The 21,736-nt window shown below is 38.8% G+C and overlaps 1 protein-coding gene across 8 annotated transcripts in view; it reads left to right on the plus strand.

Moving 5' to 3' along the window:
• Positions 1 to 21,736, plus strand: part of GRIP1 (glutamate receptor interacting protein 1) — a 612,763-nt gene that overhangs the window by 448,968 nt on the left and 142,059 nt on the right. For all 8 annotated transcript variants that reach the window (XM_031462799.2, XM_064491721.1, XM_064491717.1 and 5 more), the window contains 3 exons: positions 11,548 to 11,683; positions 13,768 to 13,913; positions 20,393 to 20,476. In XM_031462799.2, coding sequence (XP_031318659.1) covers positions 11,548 to 11,683; positions 13,768 to 13,913; positions 20,393 to 20,476 — 366 coding nt within the window. The remainder of the gene's footprint in view (positions 1 to 11,547; positions 11,684 to 13,767; positions 13,914 to 20,392; positions 20,477 to 21,736) is intronic.

Here is a 21,736-nt window from a genome sequence, read left to right on the forward strand (position 1 = left end):
TTGCCTGGTATCTGTCTGTCTTGGTGTTTTCCTTCACTTCCAGCGTGTGCCTTTCTTCTCACCCACCCAGCTAGACAAGACATATTTCTCACCCCTTGTTGTCCAGCTAGACTCCCAGACCAGACCGCCTGATCATTCTGATCCTAGCACGGTAGCTCTAGTTTTTCATGTCTAAGTAGTTATTCCACATAAGATACTGGCCAAAAGGATATCCTAAAAGACTTGCAAAAATAAAAGATTCTCTCCAACAATATCTCATTGATTTGCTTAAGCAAATGTCAATACCTCTGTTTCTTCAGCTATTAGACAGAAATGATAGTAATACTGCCAGTAAATTTCCTACTTTCACCTAAAGAAAGAATTTAAACATCCAAATACACATTCATAGCCTACAGGGGGCTCTCCCAGGACTACAAGTTGAAACGTTTGTTATTCTTCAGGCTCCCAGGCCACACTACACCAACCACACTTTTGAGATTATTAATGTAGATGTTTGTCTCTTAGACATTTGAAATGTGAGCTGCAGAAAGGTTGAGGCTGTGATTATGGATCTTGGAAATGCTTGCCCCTAGCACAGAGTCTGACAATAGCAGATGCTAAAAAAATATTTTTGGACCAGAATGGCACAAGTAGCAGTAAGAATGCCGTTAGCTTCTCCAGGAGAACATTAAAGATCAGAATAATTTCAAAGTTAGCCATGCCAGTTGCTTAAGTTTTACTTATGGAATCCAGGTTTCAGTCCTGCCAACAGCACTGAAAATGTGATTACAACCATCTGCAAGTAAAAAGTGGCAGATGGAGAGTTTCCCCCAAAGGAAAATTGCCTGGGGCCCCTGAGACAGGTGCAATTACTGGATCACCTGTCCAGTGCCTTTTGCTGGTCCTTATGGATTCTCAAGATGTAAATGTCTACCACGCAGGCCATCCTGCTCAGAATAGGGAAAGTTTCACCGAGGTGAATTGCTTCCTGATTCTGTTTCATGACCCCTACCTGACATGCACACAGATTATAAAATGTCAGCCTAGCAGGGGATGTTCTTTGATGTTCACCTTGCTCAAATCTGATGTAAGATCTTCAGGATTTCTTAAGTAGAAACATGGATGGAATTTAGGGTTAGGGTATCTGTGAATTCCCTTGAAACTATATAGAGAATTTTTCTGGGGAGAAGGGCCCATGGCTTTCATTGGCAAAGGAATCTATGACTCAACAAATGGTTAAGTACCACTGCGAATTGTTTTGTCTTCTATTCATAACAATCAAAATGCAGTAGAAGATGGGCAACCTGCATACCTGGAAATTTTCCTATATCCAAATAATAATAATGAGGAGACGAGTAATACCATGACTAACATATATAGTGAATACTTACCATGCGGCAGGTACTAGAATAGGTTCCTTATAAGAATTTTACCACTTCATCTTTCCAAAACCCAAAGAGCAGTTACTTTTATTATCCTTGTTTCAGATAAAGAAACTAAGACCCCCAGATATTAAATAACTTATGAATCAGTTGCAACCCTGGGAAGTTTACTGGCAAATTTTGACAGCTAAATCACTGATTTTGAAGAAGTGGAAAACCGAAAGAATCCTAGTATTGCCATAATTTAAAAGCAGTGACAGTCTTTCTAAATATACAATACAAGACATAATATATCTGAGTCAGTTACACCAAGAGTCCACATCTCTGCTTTATCTATTTTTTTTTTAATACTGAACTGTATATCACATACTTTCAGGGGGCTCAGATTTTTGTGGTTGGTACTGGATATATGTGTATCCTCTTTCTCTTGAGGTGATCTAAGAAATGTACAGATATGAATCCAACCCTTCCCGTCACTGTGTGAGATAAATACCGATCATAATTTTCTTTCACATGAATATTTGTGGGAGGTAATATTTATGTGCTGTACATCCCTGCCACAAAGCTAACTTATGTTCAGATTCCCAGGGGATAAGAAAAATTCTGGTACATCCCTCATGTCACTACACAGAGGTGGAAAGCAAAAGACCTTTCCCTGCTAGTCTGGGTGACAAGAACCGAAACTGAAAATGCAGCTGTTCATCACAGAAACCCAGCTTTGATCACAGCGGCTTTGCTGAACCAGGAGATGCGAGGAGGAACTTGAAATGAGTATTGGAAAAAGCATTTGTTTATTTCCTGAGGGGGATAAACTTCCTAGTGGCATCACTTAAAGTAATACACAGATAAAACTGTAGTGTGAGCAATAATCTTCTCTCCAAAGGTAATACACAGAAATAGCTATAGTGTGCTGGTATGAGCCTCAATCCCCCTTACGAAGGCAATGGTAAAAATAATCAACCAGAGAAGCTTAGGGAAATAACTCCGTCTGCTGCTGTTCAAATTCTGCTGCTATATCATTTTGCTTCGGCACCATCCAGCAGTAGTTCTGTTGCCCCAAGCCGATGCTCACCTCCGGGTCCTAACTCCCTGTGTTGGGACTGATGTGCCCCTTTGTCAGCAGCTACCAGGAAGCACCAGGTGCCATTCTAGGCACTGGAGAGGCAGACGGGAACAAAACACCCTATCATTAGCATCGGAAAATTGGTGACTTGTATAAAGTTTTCATCAATAGTATTTCTGTGTTACTGTTTATGACATTTTAAAAAATGTACATAGTAAATGGAACTTCAGTAAGTAAAGAGCCTCTGCAGTACGTATATTGCTGAATTTTAAAATGCATTTTCTCTTTTTGTGATTCAGCTCCAGGTGAGAGTCTTACAGACCTTCAGGGGCCCCTAGGGGAGGGTCTCAGCCTCCTTTGCAGTTAGATATGGACTTGGAGCAAGTTCTTGGAACAGAATCAGGCCAGTGGTGGCTTTTAAGAGAGTTCTTTTTCCCCTTCCACTAGGTGAATGCAGACAAGATAAAATTTGAGGGCAGAAGTTTCCAAATTTTCTCGGTTCTCAGAGCCCTTAATGTTTCAGTACTTTTTTCACATCACCTCCAGGTTGAATGGAATATCAGTCGTTCCACTTATTAAGTAGTCAGGTTCCTAACAACCTAATATATGTTATCTCCTAACCATTTTGTAGCCGTTTGAAAAAATATCATTCATATAAATTTAAAGAACCACAGTATTTAGTAATGGTATGTGTGTGCTTTGGGGGCACTGCACAACTTCTCAAACCTTCAAATCAAATTAAACATTAACAACTTCATTTTCTATTCCACATTGATTTTCACATGGAACTTCCTTCTCATCACAGCAATCACCAGAAAACCCCAGCTTTGGAAAGACAGCCTATCAACAAAGGCAGTGTAATGTGATCTGATGTGCAACAAAGCTGCATCTAGCTCGTAGATGGTGGTGTATCCAACAGATACCAAGTATGGCTGTAAATCCCTCAGAATGTTCGGATAGTCCATGGTGGTCTTGTGAGTTCACTATAGAACCCTGAGGCACATTGTGCACAGTTTGGGAACCAGAGCCCCAGAGGACGACAGAGCCACAAAATGGAAAAGAGCATAGATCCCTGAATGTCTACGTGAAGAGGAGCTGGCTTCTGATCAGGAACACCCACCTTAGACTTGGATATGAGCAGAATAAGCTCCTGTTGTGGCTGAGGATTTTTGGATTTGTTGACTCAACCTAGCCTAGCTTAATACGTTATATTACTGCAGTGACCTTCTAATGGTCTCCTTGACTCAAACCTAATACCTTTCTCCCTGACAGTTCATGTCATCATTACCAAATCTACTGCTTTACACTAACAACAGGCTAAACCTTTTCTAAAACTCAAATTTGAGCACTTCCTTTGTTTGCTTCCCAGTCTAGTTTTCACCAATCTTTCCTCATGCACTAGACTCTAAGTCAGTGTCCCTCAATCTTGTCTGCATGTTAGAATCACCTGGGAAGCTTAAAAAAAAAAAAAAAAATCCAGTTGCCCACCTGCAAGGATTTTCATCTAATTGAAATGGACCAATTCCTTGAAGAGCACAAACTACCACAACTCACTGAATCTGAAATAGATCATTTCAATAGTCCTGTAACTATTAAGAGAAGTGAATTTTAAAACTCCAAAAAAAGAAATGCCGAGACCCAGCTGGTTTCATTGAAAAATTACACCAAATGTTTAAAAAGAATAAACAGCAATTCTACACAATCTCTTCCAGAAAACAAAAGAGGGAAGAATGCATTTCCCAATTTATTTTATGAAGCTGATATTATTACTCTGATACACAAACCAAGGAAAGTACAAAAAGAAAACTACAGATGATATCCATGATGAATATAGATGCAAAAAACCCTTAACAAAATATCAGCAATATTTAAAAATAATTATATACCACAAGCAAGTAGAGTTTATTTCAGGGATGCAAGATTGGTTCAATATTAGAAAATCAATCAATGTAATCCTCTACATTATCAGACTAAAGAAGAAAAAAAATCACATCATCATTTCAATCAGTGCAAAAAAAAAGTGATAAAATTCAAACTCATGATAAAAACTCTCTGAAAAATAGGAATAGAGGGAAACTTCCAAAACATAATAAAAAATATCCACTAAAAACCTACGTGTAACATAATACTTGATGACACATTAAGTGCTTTTCCTCTAAGATAGGGACCAAGGCAAGGATATCCATTCTCACCACTCTTATTCAATGTAATGCTGAAAGTTCTAGCCTGTGCTTTAGGCAAGAAAGGGAAATAAGATATACAGATAGGAAACAAAGAAACAAAAACTGTCCTTTCTTGCAGATGACATGATTGTCTATATGGAAAACCCTAAGGAATCTACCAAAAAAAAAAAACTTCCTAGAACTATTAAGTGACTTCAACAAGGCATGAGATAAATATACAAGAATCAATTGTATATCTATATACTAACAATGAACACTTGTACATCAAAATTAATGACACAGTACTATTTGCAGTTGTTCTCCCAAAATGAAATACTTAAGTGTAAAACTAATAAAACATGTATAGGACTTGTTCACTGAAAACTACGGCTATCTTGGAAAACAGTTTCACAGTTTATTAGAAAACTATGCAACTTCTGTATGACCTAGCACTTGTACTCCTGGGCATTTATCCCTGATAAATGAATGCTTCTGTTCACACAAAAACCTGCACATGCATGTTTATAACAGCTGAATTCATAATAGCCCCTAACTGAAAACAAACAAAATGTCCTTCAACTGGTAAATGATGACACAAATTGTGGTATATCTATACCATGGAGTATTACTCAGCAATAAAAAGGAACAAATTATTGCTACACACAACAACTTGGATAAATCACTGGAAAGTTATCCTGAGTGTAAAAAATCAACCAACCACAATGGTTTTACACTGTGTGATTGCATTTATTTAACTTTCTTAAAAATAACAAAGTTATAAACATAGGTAATAGGGTAGAGGTTGCCAGGGGTTAAAGAAGGGGTTGAGTAGGAGGGTAGTGGGTGGTCTGTAGAGGACAATATGAGGGATCCTTGTGGTGATGGAGATGTTCTGTATCTTGACTGCATCAATGTCAATATCCTACTTGTACTATTGTATTATCATTCTGCAAGGTGTTACCGTTGGGGAAGAACAAGGCAGAAGTTACCAGGGATCTCTCTACTATTTCTTACAACTGCATGGAATTTCACAATTAAGATTTAATTAAGTTGGTGGGGAGGGTATAGCTCAGTGGTGAGAGTACATGCTTAACATGCACGAGGCTCTGGGCTCAATCCCCAGCACCTCCATCAAAATAATTAAATAAATAAATAAACCTAACGACCTCCCAACAAAACAAAACAAAACAAAAAAAAAGATTTAGTTAAGTTATCTCACAACTAAAAGTTTGATTAAAAAAAATCTCATCAGGGATATTCTGGTTTGATCTCGGGTGGACCCAGACGTTGATATTTTAAGTCCCCGGGTGAATCTGACATGCAGCCAGACTGGGAAAGTGCAAACTGAACTGATAGACTTGCACTCCCCAGAACCCACGTAATCACCTGCCATTTCTTGTTCCTCTGCCTATAACACCTCCTCTCCCTCCACTTGCTGAGCCAAGACTGTCTTCAAGACTTAGCTCAGGAATGACCCCTCCGAGGAACTATCCAGAGTGAGCACGACTTGCCCAGTCTGATGAAGTACCCTCCCAGGTTGCACCACGATGGGCCTTTATTTCCTCTCGTCGGATCTCTTATCACTGTTGTGATCATCATTTTTTGTCTGTCTCCCTGCTTTCAGTAACTGCTGCTACAATTGTTTGCTTTGTAATCCGCTGTTCATTTCAGGGACCTCCCAGAAGTTCCAAGTAACTCCCTTTATCTGGTCTAAGCCTAGCTAGGCTTTTAAAATAAGCAATGAGGCCAGAATTTCCAGACACAAGAAGTTTCTCAGAGCAAAGTAAGATTATCATGCTGTACCTTTATTCTATATAAAACATTACAATCTGAGTATTACAGAGCACTAAGATGTTCTTATGGGTTCTGAATGCCCCATGCCTATGATTCTTCTTTTCTTTCCGTTCTTCTCTCTCTCTCTCTCTCTCTTTTTTCTTTTCTTTTTTTTTTTTTTTTTTTTTTTTTTTTCATGCATCCAGACAGATCCAGACTCTGAGCAATGTTTGGGGGTGTAAACACAGAGACTTTGCCAGCCTTCCCACTATAGGTCCCTACTTCCAGGGTGTCTGGTTGTTTTTGTAGTCTCTCTCAGAGGAGATACAGTTGGTGGTGTGACATCCAGTCATAACTCCATCACCTCATTCAGGTGGGCTTCCTGGGTAGGCTCTTTCTATTCTTTCACAGCAACATTAAACAGTCAGCTGACAGGCTTTAGGAATACAGTTTTTCACAGAATCTTTCCAAGGATGCATGTTCCATTTTTACAATTGTAAAAAAAATGTATCTTGTGACACCCAAATGCTATTGACATTTGTATGAATATTGTGAACTTCATAGATTAATTTAGGGAGAATTGTCACATTTTTTACATTGGGTTATGCTGTCTACTAGAATATCAGTTCCTAGGTGTCAAGGATTTTCTCTTTTTTGTTTAGTTCTGTATCTCCAAAGCCTAGGATGGTGTCTGGCACATAGTAAATGCTCAGTTTTTATTCAATGAATGATGGGATGCCTTTTTATTGGTTCTGATCTTAAACTCTCAAAAGTGTTTTAAAGTTTTCTTCCTATAGATCTCATATATTTTTCAATAATTTTTTTCTTAGAGATTTTAGTTTTTGCCTATTATAAATGTGGTTTTTTTCTTCTATGATAACTTCTAACTGGTTGTTGTTTGTTTATAAAAGGCTACGGTTTTCTGCACAATAATGTTTTAATCATCTGTGTTATTGAATTTTCTTACTTGTTTGCAAGAATGTTTCATACATCTCTTGTTTTTGCCAGGCATCCTTGTTGCTTTCCTTAAAATTCTGGAGTTCAGTAATTAAGAGGATTGAATTACAAAGCCAAAGGAAAACAGCAAACAACTAAATCCCATTCTATCAGTGAGATTTGTGTTGGTTATGTTGAGAGAGTACTGGTACAGATGTAAACCTGTAATTTCCTTTCTACGATAATTAAATATGGTGATTAAGGAAAACGTCACATCCAGAACCATCTCATTTCTTGCCGGTTGGGCATCACCTGTTCCCTGTGCTGCTTGCTAATTCAGAGAGACTGCAATCTTTACTACAAGGTTCTCTTAATTTGGGGAAGGATATTTGCAATTTAAATCACAAAGAAATTGTCAGTATATATTGACTTGCCCAAGTTCCACTGTTTGACTGCGAGCTCTGTTCAGTAAGCCTTGGTATACAAGTGAACTAATGCAAATGAATGCATCTGTCTTCATTTCTCCTTGCCATTAGATCATTATGCAAACATTAAACACCAAAAAAGACATAAAATGATTGATTAGTCTAGTGGATAGTGCAGGTTAGCAGGAAGCAAATTCCAGAAGCATGTTCTACCCTCTCCAAATTGCTTCTTTTCTCCTCCTCCCTTTGGAAACACCCATAAATGATTTAGTCAGTCCTTTAGGGACTAGAGATGCTTATTGGCAGTTAACATTCTTGTGATTCAGCACATTTTCTTGCAACAATATTCTATCCTTACTCCTGAGTTTTGCCTAATTTAGATTCCTCCTTTGGTCTATTCTGCTCCACTAATCCTGATCGATATATACAGACAGATTAGACAGAAGACAAAATTGTGAGATAAATGTTGCATTTGAAACAGCAAATCTTCATTTTACATTGTTGCCAGGACCGTCTCCTCTGTGGCCACCTTCCCCACAACCCACACTGTGGCATCATGGTCTGTGACTCATTTGCCTCTGTGACTAGGCTATAAACATCTCTGACTTTTTTCATCTTTGGGTTTCATTGTCTGGCTCATAGTAGGCACTCAATAAATGCTTGACTCAATGAATGCACAAATTACTCAGTCAACTTGTATGTGAATATTTCCTTTCTTTTGTACTATTAAAACTAGCTCTTGGGGGAAAATTTGAAACATTTTTTAAACAGGGTAATTGACTATTACCAGTTTAAAAAGTGTCCTGGATAGCATATATCCAGAAGGAACCCTACTTCAGGATGATACCTCTGCACCTCAGTGTTCATAGCAGCACTATATACAATAGCCAAGACATGGAAACAGCCTAAATGTCCATCAACAGATGACTGGATAAAGAAGAGGTGGTATATTTATACAATGGAATACTACTCAGCCATAAAAACCGACAACATAACTCCATTTGCAGCAACATGGATGCTCCTGGAGAATGTCATTCTAAGTGAAGTAAGCCAGAAAGAGAAAGAAAAATACCATATGAGATCGCTCATATGTGGAATCTAAAAAAAAAAAAAAAAAAAAAAAAAAGCATAAATACAAAACAGAAATAGACTCACAGACATAGAATATAAACTTGTGGTTGCCAAGGGGGCAGGGGTTGGCAAGAGATAGACTGGGATTTCAAAATTGTAGAATAGATAAACAAGATTATACTGTATAGCACAGGGAAATATATACAAGATCTTACGGTAGCTCACAGAGAAAAAAATGTGACAATGAATATACACATGTTCATGTATAACTGAAAAATTGTGCTCTACACTGGAATTTGACACAACGTTGTAAAATGATTATAAATCAATAAAAAAATTTTTAAAAAAGTATCCCAGGTGGATTTATGTTTTAACAGAGATCAAATTAAACTAATCAAATTTAGCTTTTCTAGATTTTCAGGATTCAGCCAGAAGCCTGGGAAAGACCTGGGGTCCTTCTGGAAAAACTGCATTGTTCCCATCCCATAAAGCTGCACCTATGTCCTGGGATCCCATTTTGCTCAGGAAGCATGCTCTTGAAACCAACATAGGAATGAAGTTCTTATTAATTGAAACTTATTTCTCAGTTGCCTGTTATTACTATTTCATAGTTTCTTCTTTGTGCATTTCTGATTGACCTTTAAGACAAACACTTAAAAAGTTATGCTCCCAACTCTTCAAGTAAAGCTCTATATTAAGTGCTTAGATATACAGGATCAATCTACGTATTTGAAGAAAATGCAAACAGTTCTTTTGTTGGGCAAAATTGTTGAGCACATTATGTCTCTATAATATGAATAGTCATTATTATGTCATTTTCATTACTTTAGTTATTAACCTTATTTTTGAAATAATTATAACTAGCCTTCTGCCACGGAGGACTGATAGGGGTTGTTTGTTAAGTTGACCTCTTCAACTATTGGTTGGGCCTGTGTGTGTCTTTATGGGAGCTATAGGGGGTTGTTCTGTTCTGTGTTGTGGGGGCATGGGTGAAATGCACACAGTGATGGACTGTTGTTACAAATGCTTCTGGTAAATGATGTAAAAAAAAAAAAAAGCCCACACTTTTGTGCCCTTGACAAGAATTTTGCTTCTTGAATTTCAGTCATGTTTGGTCTCTCATACAAAATGTAGTAAATGAAGCTGACATCATTCACACTCATAGACTCTTCCTCGGCTTCTACTTTAAAGAGCAGTAACAACTCACAGATGCTGTGTCATGAAACTGTCAGGAAAAAGAAAGTATATGCTGTGCTGCTAAGGTCACAGGACCTGGCAATCTCGAAAGACCTGCCTAGACTCACATTAATACATCGCTAAGGAGATCAGTGGCCTGTCCCCCTTGCCTTCTTTCCTCAAGTGCTCTGTTCTCCTCACTAGATCAGATGAAAGACTATTTCCTTCCCTAACATGATTTGATTTTTTTTATTGGCTGTTGGAATAATAGACCAGCAGCAACCATTTAAAAACCTTTATGATAAGCATTCATAAAATTTTTGAAATGATAATTAACTCTGTCACATGTAATCAAGGAAAGGGCAGAGGTGTGCAAATAGTGATTTTGGTTTTTTTGACTTTGAAAAAAGAAAGTGTGTTCTTGCATTTTAATGTGAGCATCTCTGATGTCCTAGAAGGTCATAATCCCTGAAATTCGTAACCTGATTCAGGAGTTGGAAAACTGTCCAATTTCCCCACCCCAGAAAGTGTATGCAGAGGAGGGAAAATAGCATATCAGAGAATTTGGAAAGTGTTTGTCATAGTTAGCCTCTGGGTAGGTAAATGTTCATGCATTTTCATTTGGGAAAGGAAGGATATTCTTAAAGTTTTCTTTCTGTTGTGCCTAAAATCAAAAGATTTGCATTCTTTCTTGGTGCACAGACATTATCCCCACAAGATTGGTGAGATTTTTAAATTCTGAAAGTAGAGAAGGAGAGATTAATAGCCACTCCCTGGGAATTCTGAAGACCAACCCTGCCTTAACATTGTGATGCATTTTGTAAGAAATGATATAAGTTGTAACATGATGCTATTATTGTACTTTGTTTTCTGAAAGACCAAAAAAAAAACCACATTAGAGAGTCAATAATATTTTTCTTGGGGAAGGGTATAGCTCAGTGGTAGAGTGCATGCTTAGCATGCATGAGGTCCTAGGTTCAATCCCCAGGACCTCCATTAAAATAAATAAATAAATAAACCTAATTACCTCCCCCCAAAATTAAAAAAAATTTTAATTAAAAAAAATAATAATATTTTTCCTAAACCTGTGGAAATCACTCTTCTCTTGTGTTGGTTGGCTTGTCAGCGAAAATGTGCCAGGAACGTGGAATTTGCTGCTGCACCATATGCTTTTGTATTATTTAAAATTCTGTTCTTGCCCCTTATGTTACAACTCCCAATTGCTCCATTTGGAGTTGCAAGGAGAAAAACCAGAGAAAGCCACTTCAGAATGGCAGAAAACAAAGGGCGAATATTATCCTTGTACATAAGTCATGTCAGACTATTTATTTTGAACCTAGTGCAAACTACCCCACTGGTACCCATTTTCATAAACTACACTGGGATAGCCACCTCCCTGTATCCACATGCTCATCTTTATGAGATACTCTGCAAATTGCAATGGAAAAGAGGCCACAGATCTTCTCCCATGAAAGAAGAAGTACAAACGGTTTACCGGGAGGAGTCACTTCACCACCCACGAAAACAACCCCTTGTGCTTCTACTCTCATTTACTAAAGCAAATGTTTTTCTTTTAACAGAGGAGTTCAAGGGCTCCACCGTGGTTGAGCTGATGAAGAAGGAAGGCACCACCCTCGGGCTGACGGTATCGGGCGGAATTGACAAGGATGGGAAGCCGAGGGTATCCAACCTGCGGCAAGGAGGAATTGCTGCCAGGTACCTGCCTCTTGGGTAGATGGAGAAAAAGGAGCACAGGGTGTCATTAATGGAAAAATTAAAACTTCATCAGGAAAAGGTCACTACTAAATAAGCGACAGCTGCCATCTGCTGGGCAGCAGCGTGGGGTGAGGGGCACGTTCCAGAAGCGTGGCTGTTCTGGCCTGTGTCACAGTCACCAGGGAGCTCTCATGTCATCTCAGGGACACCCACGTCCTCATGTAATTTTCACTGTAAGACACCTGTGTGTGCCGCCGACCGCAGACGGTCTGCAGTGGGGGTGAGGTGCTCCGATCATCTCAGGGGAACAGATGACCCATGTCCCCTAGAAGGACAAGACAGGCCTAGGAAGTGTGGGAGGCCCAGCTCCATGTATCTAAATAATAATTTTACTTGTTCGCATATTCTCAGTTTTCCTACGAATGAACTGCAGGCTGCACTGGTTGTCGGTGAAGATGGAATGTCCTGGGTGCTAGGCAGGGGTGGGCTGGCTGTGTGGACAAATTCTAAATCTACCTCAGACAGAGGGGGTGGAATGTTCAGTTTTCATTCAAAGTAAGGTTAATGTTCCTTAAGTCCTGGACACCAGCAGTCCTGTCCACATCATCCCAAATTAAGTTTTAGAGTTCTTGTCTTATAAAGTGTCACCTGAAATACTGATGGCTTTTGATAATCAACCTGTTTGTACAAATTATAACCTCAATCCAGTGGGTTGCTCCATGATCTGAGATATTGTTTGGAAAACACACTGATGTCAACTCAAGCACCCTAATCTTCTTTCTTCAGGTTTTTTAAGATACTTCCTTCCACACCATAGGCTCCTTTATATTTTGGCAGTCATGGCTGATCTGTGATGCTAGGACTTCCTGTGTCTCCAGGGCTTTCTCACGTGTAGCCCCTAAAGCATGTGATTGGAGCTGAGAGGGAGGGCAGTGCCGTATTCAGATGTGTGGATGCTGTGCCAGTTATATTGAGTGTCACCAATCACCAAATATTCATTGTTTACTCCACTACCGTTTCACAGGTCGTAAGCCAGAATAATTAAGGATAAGATCCCTGCCCCCTGGGGGCTTATAATCTATTAGAGGAAATAAGGTATAAAAAACACGAAAAACTTGGGAGCAGTAATCACATTGCGTTTTAGTAAAAAGCAGTAACCTAGGCGTTGTCACAGAGCACCAGGCAATTAAGTTGCCATGTGAATGTGAGTCAGTAGATCTGAGGTGATCGTGACGGCACGTACTGCAGGCTGGAGCAGACTAGCGAGGCTCCAGAGGCGGAGAGATTGGAGCTGGGCTTACGTGAAATGAATGAATTCCGTATTTTCATTTGGGGATAAAATACTGTTGAAGATCCTCATCAGTGATATGAATTTTAAGTCCTATCATTGGTCTTGCTTCCCTGCCCTTGTTTTAGAAGTACAGTTTGACCAAAAGCCCCAAAGTAGGCAAGGTTCTGGTATGTTGGTGAAGAGAGAGAAGAATGTTCCTGAAACCCAGTACTTTCTTGTAATTTCTTCTTTACCAGTACTCTTTTATCAGCCCTGCTGTAAGCAGTGACTGGCAAAATAAACTGACCCTCTTACTGGCTCTGGGCAAACTCCCAGCGAAGATATCCAAAGCATAATGTCCAAAATGGTGAAATGTCCAAAAAAGCAGGCAGCGAAAAATGAGAAGGAATGAGAAGAAAGGAGAAGCTCAAGTGTGTCCAGGATCTAGATAATCTGCTCTCAGAGAATCATCTCTTTATGGGCAAGGCAGCTAAAAATAATTTTTTCTTTATTTTGTTGTATGGTGCTCTTTAAAAATAAAAGAGGTAAAGGGTTAGGAAGAAGTCAGAGACAGCAGGAGCCCACCCACTTCTGAAGTGTCCAGACAGCATGAGTGAAAGGGATCCGCTGAGTGCCTCATCCACCTTGGCTGCACTCCTCCTCCCAGGAACCAGCCGTATCCTGGGAGGCGAGGGCTCCTGCTGTGTCCGGCTTCTGAACTTGCATGCTTACCCATGATGGGAAAGTGCAAAATATGGTCAGACCAGCCTGGGATGAGGAGGGGTCCACTGAAGCGATGTTCCCTGTTTTGCAGAAGTGATCAGCTGGATGTAGGTGACTATATCAAAGCAGTGAATGGCATCAACCTGGCCAAATTCCGCCACGACGAGATCATCAGTTTGCTGAAGAACGTCGGGGAAAGAGTGGTCCTCGAAGTCGAGTATGAGCTGCCGCCAGTCTGTAAGTCATCACAGTCCTGAGGCAGAGCCGCCACACCATGTTGTTGCCTGAGACAATCAGGTTTTGTTTTTTCTTTTTCACCATCGTTGTCTTACTACAGGAATGGCAGAACACTTTTTTTTTTTTTTTTGACATGTAAAAATTATTTGAACTGATATACTTATAGCCTATTCAGGAAGAATTTGAAAGAGAATAGATAATGGTAAAAATTATCTAGGACTCATGTTTCCTTAAGGCCATCTGGGGGTTAGGGCCGCCAACTGTCTGCACAGTTGAAATCCACGTATAACTTATAGTCGGCTCTTCGTATGCACGGTTCCTCCGTAACTGAGTTTCCTCCATATCTGCAGATTCGACAAGGGGGTATTGTGTGGAACTGCAGTATTTACTATTGCAAAAATCCACATAGACATGGATTCACGCAGTTCAAAACTCTGTTCTTCAAGGGTCAGCTGTATGTAGTGTAAATGCTTTGGGTCGTGAGGCTGTGAGAGAAAGAGAGTAAAGCAAGGTGAGGGATGGGACTGTTGGGCTGAGGGCGGGACTGCAGTTTTAAATGAAGTGACCAGGAACAGCTTCATTGAGAAAGTGACATTAATCAGTGACTTGAAGGAGGTCAGGAAGTTAGCTCGTTAGCTGTATGGATTTCAGGGGGAAGAGAATTCCAGAGAGAAGGAAAAGCCAATGCTAAGGTCAAAAGGCAGGACTGTATCTGGTGTTGTTCTACAAACACTGAGAAGGGCACTGTGGCTGGAGCAGAGGAAGCATGAGGAGAAGTAGGGGAGGCGGTCAGCAGTATAAAGGACAGAGGCAACTTCGAAGGCTACTGGAGGGGCCTTAACATGGTGGATGAAGCAGGGAGGCATGGTATGGTTTGAGGCAGAGGAGTGACATTATCTGATTTATGTTTTCAAAGGCTCCTCTGGCTGCTGTGGCGAGAACAGCAGGGGCAAGGGTAGAAGCTTTGGAGACCAGTTGGGGGATTATTGCAGTCACCCAGGTGGAAGACAATGGCGAGGATGGTGAAAAGCTCTCACATTCCCCATCTATTTTGAAGACAGAGCCAACAGGATTTCCTGATGGATTTAATATGGGTTGTGCAGAAAGAGGAGTCAAAGACCCCCAGAGGCTTTGAGCCTGAGCAACTGAAAGAATGGAGCTGCCGTTAAAGGGGGTGGTTAAGACTGGGCAGAACTGATCTGTGAGGGGAAGATCAGAAGTTTGTTCCTACAGTTGAGGTGCCTATTTGACCTGCCAAGAGAAAATGTCAAGAAAAGAGTTGGATATCTGGTTTGGAGTTTGGGAGAAAGATCTGGACTAGAAGTGTAAATTTAAGAGCAATGGGGATATAGATGGTGCTTTGGGACCAGATGACAGCACTCAGAGAGTGAGTGTACCTACTTGTTCTTATGAACAGAAAATCTAACACTGAAAATCTACTGGTGATTTTATAACCAAATCAGCTGGAGTCTGTGTTCCCGAAACCTTGCTACATTTTTCATTTTCATAAAAGGGAGCAGTAAATTATGGTATTGGGAGCTTGAATTGTGTCATTAGTTAAATGTCAATTTTGCCCCTTTCTAGCTTTGTGACTTAGGGCATGCCAGTTAAGCTCTGAGCCGTAGGTTTGTCATCTGTAAAATGGCTATAGTGGATGTAGAATTTTTGTAAGAATTCAAGACTATAACCATGTGAAGCATTTAGGTCATAATCACATACTCAAAAAGCCTTATTATTATTATTATTATTACACTGAAAATACTGTGTTTTCTTGAACTCACTATCTCAAACCATTGCCAAGGAGTTAAAAGGAGTCAAATATCTCGAGCTAATTAATGCTCTTCGATTAAGCATTTTTATTCTACCGGGGACATGAATATCAACAAAACACAATCTCTTTCTAAGAGGAACTCAGGGTGAGGCCACTGGTGGAGATTTGCCAAGTATTATGGATGACCCAGAGCTGGAAGTTTTGGGGTGGGTTTGAAGGAGGTTATGCAGGCCCAGTAGGAAGATGAACATTCCAGACACAGGGTACAGCAAGGAGGTAAGACGATAGCCCAGAGCACAGGTTGAACTGCAAATGGTTTGGAACTGCTGGAGCAGAAAGGGAAAGACAGGGCCTGGAGAGGGATGAACCCACTCAGGTAAACAGGCACCAAGTGAAGGGGGCCTTATGAGCCATATGGGTGGCATGCGGATGGTGTCACGTGGGCAGTAAGGAGCCTTTAAAGGCTTTTAAGGCTGAGGAGTAGCAGCATCAGATCAGAGTTTTTAGATTTATTTTAACAAGTCAAATGGAGAAGAGATCAGAGGCTAGAAGCCCCAAGGCTGTTACAATTTTCCAAAAGAGAGGTAGTGTCCTGAATAAATATAGCATCAGTAGGGTTACAGAGGAGAGGGTGGGTATCAGAAATATTCAGAGGTTAAAACCTGTCATGACTGGGTGGTTATACCAGCCGTTCCTCCTTCACGCAATGAAGCTGATGGGAAAAAGGAAAATATTTTTAAAGGCAAAAGTGTGAATTTTTTGGTAGAAATCAGATAGAAGAGGTCTGTTCTCCAGGGATTATCTCTGTCTCTTTCTATTACATTTAGGTAAATTAATAAGATTTTTGAGTTCAGAGAGGTTGAAGGGATTAATAAGCCTCCCTTTCACTGAGCCCAGACAGCTAGAGCAGAAGCAAGCCTCCAGCAGCGAGGCCCCGGGAACAGAGCTGTCTGCTGAAAGACAGGCCACCCCAGACCCAGACTGTAGCTCTCTCAGGAATGACAGCAATATGAGGCTCAGCCAACCCCAGAGTCTGGAAGGAACTGGAGGAAGGGTATGTGTATGTGTGATGGCGAGGCGTTTAGGGGGGTAGGATACAAAGACAGAGACAGAGACAGAGATCTGATAGAAGGAAAATGAAATTTTGACCTTGAGCAAGTCACTTACCATTTCTGAGATTCAGTTTCTTTGTGAAAATGAAATAGTCCATCTACAAGAGCTCTAAATTTCTTTTTGATTTTAAAATTATGTGGTGTTTTGAGACTGTATTTAGAATATTACCAGACTGTGTCTTGGGTATTTGTATATCAAAAGTTGGTTTAGAGGACTGCCTTCAAATGTTTTGGTCACATAACCCCTAAAGAATTTTGAGATATTACATCACCATCCAATTTTTAGTTAACACCTAAAATCCTTTATGATAAGCTTAGCGGGGAGGGTATAGCTCAAGTGGTAGAGCTGCATGCTTAGCATGCCAAGGTCCTGGGTTCAACCCCTAGTACATCCTCTAAAAATTTAATTAATTAATTAATAATATGTAGAATAGATAAACAGGATTATACTGTATAGCACAGGGAAATATATACAAGATCTTGTGGTAGCTCACAGTGAAAAAAATGTGACAATGAATATATATGTATGTTCATGTATAACTGAGAAAATGTGCTCTACACTGTAATTTGGCACAACATTGTAAAATGACTATAACGCAATAAAAAAAGTTTTAAAAAAACCTTTATGATAAGCTTAGATGGAAAGGATATAACTTTTGGTATGATGCTATTTTATATGTCTTTAAATACCATTTCCAGTCAAACCTTGGAGTTACAAATTTACCTCATTTATTTAATGGAAAATATCTGCCACAGAATCTTATTGTCAAAGGCAGTGCTCACCATTAAACCATCAGCGATCCGACTAGCTTTCTATCAGAAGGGGTCCTTCCCTGGGGGAGGGTGTAGCTCAAGTGGTACAGCATGCACAAGGTCCTGGGTTAAACCCCCAGAACCTCCTCCAAAAATAAATAAACAAACCCAATTACCTCCCCCTCAAAAAATATTTTTTAAAGGAGTCTTTCCTTAATTCAGATAAATGTGTTAAAGCATGTCCCTATGTCAGCCTTATTACTTTTCGTTTCTAATTCTAAGAGAGAGAGACAGAGATGATGGTGGGGATAATGATGATGATGACAGGGGAGAGATGGTGGGCGTCCTGGGTCTCTTCCACGTGCTGCATTCTGAGATTTAGTCTGAAGGAGCAGCAGCTACCCAGGGAAAGCTTTCCCTGTGGCAGTGGCAGGGGGAAACCAGGACAAGCCCAACCACAGGAGCACATTTCCAGGCTCTACTCACATCTCTTAACATCCCATTGACCAAAGCAACTCAGATGTGCAGAACCAATGTAATGAGGTGGGAAAGTGCACAACTCCTGTTCTCCTATAGATATTTGGGTTGGGGAGGCCAGGAAATAGTATATAATTTAGAAAAACCAGCTCTACCGTAGTAAAATATAGACTGTCACTTCATGGTATAGAAGTACACGCATATTCACATACGGAAATAAGGGACAACAGTACAGCCAGAATACTAAGCAGGAGTCTTTTTGCGTTGTAAAAGTGGCTTTTACCTAGCCCTTCTGTGTACCCTGTTTGATTCTTTGGGTAAGCCCTTTAATTGGATCTCTGTGTCCACATACACACCCCTAAAGGAATGAGTAAAATTCGTGTGGCAAAACTCATGTGAAAACCCAGTCACTGAGAGCCCGTCATGCAAATAAAAATTATAAAGACCAAAGCTGTTTCACTAAGTGTATTAAAATGTAGTCAGAATTCCCATTTATCTTTGTCAATGATGAAGACCAATAGTGTGGATAATCTAAAGCTGCAGACAGTCCCCAAGTTCTTTATGTTGACTTTAGATTTGACTGTAAGATTTTGCGGTCAGTAAGATTTAGTTCAAGCAAAATTAAAATTACAGGGCTTTGCATCCCCAGGACAGCCACTCAGCCAACAAGGACAGGTGGCCCAGAATTGGAATTTGGTTGTCTGTAATTGAAAGTTGATTTAATGATTAAATGAAATAATATTTGTAAACCACTTTGCAGAGTTCCTGGCACACGCTACTCATTAATTATTTCTCCCCATATCTTTTCCTCCCCTCCCTTACCCATATAACAGAAAGGTCATGTTCTTAACCAATTTCATTAAGTGGCTTTCTGGGTCATAGAAATAAGAAACCTTTTGGTTTGAACTCAATTTTTAAAATTTAATTAAAACAGTACCTCAACACTTTCATCTATTTGCATGTACTGTTCCTAGATGATTAGAATAAACTGTAAGTCCCCTGATGGCCAGAATATGACATTTAATTAAATCAGCAGTGTACCAAAACATTTTGTTCAGCTGTAGGTTTATATTGTTTTTCAGCAGACCCAAGTTCTTACTGTAGTTTATGTCCCAGGGTATGTGCAGTTTTGTGAATTTAACTGTGTACTTTTCATAATCATGTCTATTCCTTTGAGGATTCAGGATTTCTAATAATTAAAAAACAATTGTAATTAATGCTTAATTAAAATTACTTTCTATTCCTGTAAATGGCAGGAAACATTCTTTTCAAAGATGTCTTTAAATTCTGTGTGTATTTCTTATTGATAGCTTGATATAATAAACCCTTCAGGATCTAGTAACGATGTGAAAACTGGGTCATTGATCATGAAGACAGCATTAGATAATTAGATATTGTTGTACAAATTCAAGACATGGAGCAAAGACCATCAGTTCTGTAGATGGCAAACTCTTCTGTCTCCATGAATAAAAATATCCTTGTATCCATAATGATAAAATATTAATTTGGGGAAATTTGGGGGGTTTTTTTAATCTAGCAATAGTGTACTGTATAACCAGAATTACTCACCAGTTTCTTTAAAAAAAAAAAAAAAGTCTTAAGGAATAGTTTATGACTATTCCTTCATACAATTCATACCCTCAGACTGTGTGTAATATAATTAGAAACTGCAGCTTGGTAATGCAATTTCATTTTGTGAAATGAGAGCAATAACTAGGCAAACATATACCAAGCATGATGGTATCAAGTAAAATTAAGTAGATCTTCATTTTATTAGTCAGTAGTAATATTTTGAATGTAGTTAGAATTTATTTTGCCTTCCAAGTTTCATTTGGGCCGCTGATATCTTTGTTTAATTGCTATGCATCATGTCAGAAAATCAATTTGCATCAGATTAAACTATTAATGGCCATCTGAGAGTAATGCTTTTTCTTCTTGCGCTATCTGCAAAAATAAAGACATTAATTATCTCATAAATTTTACAAAAATCATATTATTTTTGCATTTTACAAAAGGAGAACAATTTTATTTATCCTATGAAGATTATCTTTCTTGTATTGTAATACAGAGTTTTAGCAATGTGAATATTATGCTCTGTCTAAAAACTGGCTACACAGGAGAAAAGAAAGTACCTATGGTTTTGATTCTACCTGGAACCATATAAGTCACTCACAAAGATAACTATTTTATGATATTTGTATGTCATTCCAATTATTTTTTCTAACATTTTTTAGAAGAAATTTTTGCTGTTTTTTTACTCAACAAGAATTATTTGCAAATACTGTAGTATTTTATGTCTATCAAAAAATTTAAAAATGTTATTATGACATAAGACTTATATTTCCCTCTCTCTTCCCTGCATCCAGCTGTCCAAGGATCGAATGTTATTTTCCGAACTGTGGAGGTCACGTTACACAAAGAAGGCAATACCTTTGGTTTTGTAATACGAGGTAGGTGATGGTTAGAAAATAGAACCAACAGATATTCTTGGGGAATTTTGTCAGTGAAATATTTGGAGGGAACTAGAAAGTCATCATCAAAAAACTGATGTTTTCAGTGCCTAAAGTCACCTTATAACATTTGTACCCATTTTTCTTTAAAGAAACAAAGCAATAATTGGGAATCAAAATGGAATCCAAATGATCTAGCTAATTTATTTCAGTTTGTTAATACTGAGCAAAGAAGCCATTGTTTGTAAAGCTTGTCAATTCATAGTCATCCTACTGATTTGCCACTTTTCAACATATCTTTTGCCTTCCCGCTCATACTTTCTGTGTCATTGAGTCAAAAATGTTGATGAATTCATCTTGATTTGATTTAAAAGACTAGGATTAAGCAACTTTATCTTGTTTTATCTTAAAATACATTTTATTATTGTATTGTCCTAAGAATGGATTCCAGCCAATCTAGTCCCTTGGGCACCTGTATACATCAGCTCAATTCATCTCATTTTCAAATGATATTAATAATAAAAATTTCAAGTGACTCCAGCTTGTCTACAAAACCATTCATTCTGAGCTGCAGTTTTGGCTTTTAATATTTTAGTTTTCTTATTAACAATTTCACCCCTTAAAGACTACACATGCATTAACAACTCGTAATTCCTAGAATGACACTTAGGTTCAATAGGATAGTAGGGAAGCTTCAGGAATTTTTAACATTTCTTGACTTTTTTTTTTTTGTTTTTACCTGTTACACTTTGTATTTAACTAGAGTCCAAATTCTGTCAAAGTTATTAAAATATTAATTAAAATTAACTAAGCATCTTAATAAATATGCATGCATCAAGGGATAAAAGAGATATGTTCACTTACACAGACTTGCCTTAAATCACTAAGCTTTAGGCATTAGGTTTAATTCTATGTCAATCATTTAGCGAATTAATCAATCAAATACTCATTAAGGACACATCAACATATCAGCATAAGGCAGAGTACTATGGAATCAGGAGACAAGACCCCTGTCTACAGGGAATTACAGTCCAGTGAATTTAAGACATAAGTTGATAAAATGCCCGAATGAGTATGAGAGAAAATGGGCAACTAGAAACTCACTGAGTAGTTTACACCAGTAATTATTTTCTGACCAAGTCCTATTTTTAGGTGGAATGACAGATCCCAAGATCACTTACCTTAACCATTGCCAAGTTTCTATATAAAAAGCTAGATGAATGTAATGAAAAGTCAGTGTACAAGTGATTTTACCTCAGA

The sequence above is a fragment of the Camelus dromedarius genome, chromosome 11 (genome assembly GCF_036321535.1).
Source record: "Camelus dromedarius isolate mCamDro1 chromosome 11, mCamDro1.pat, whole genome shotgun sequence".
NCBI classification, from domain to species: domain Eukaryota; kingdom Metazoa; phylum Chordata; class Mammalia; order Artiodactyla; family Camelidae; genus Camelus; species Camelus dromedarius.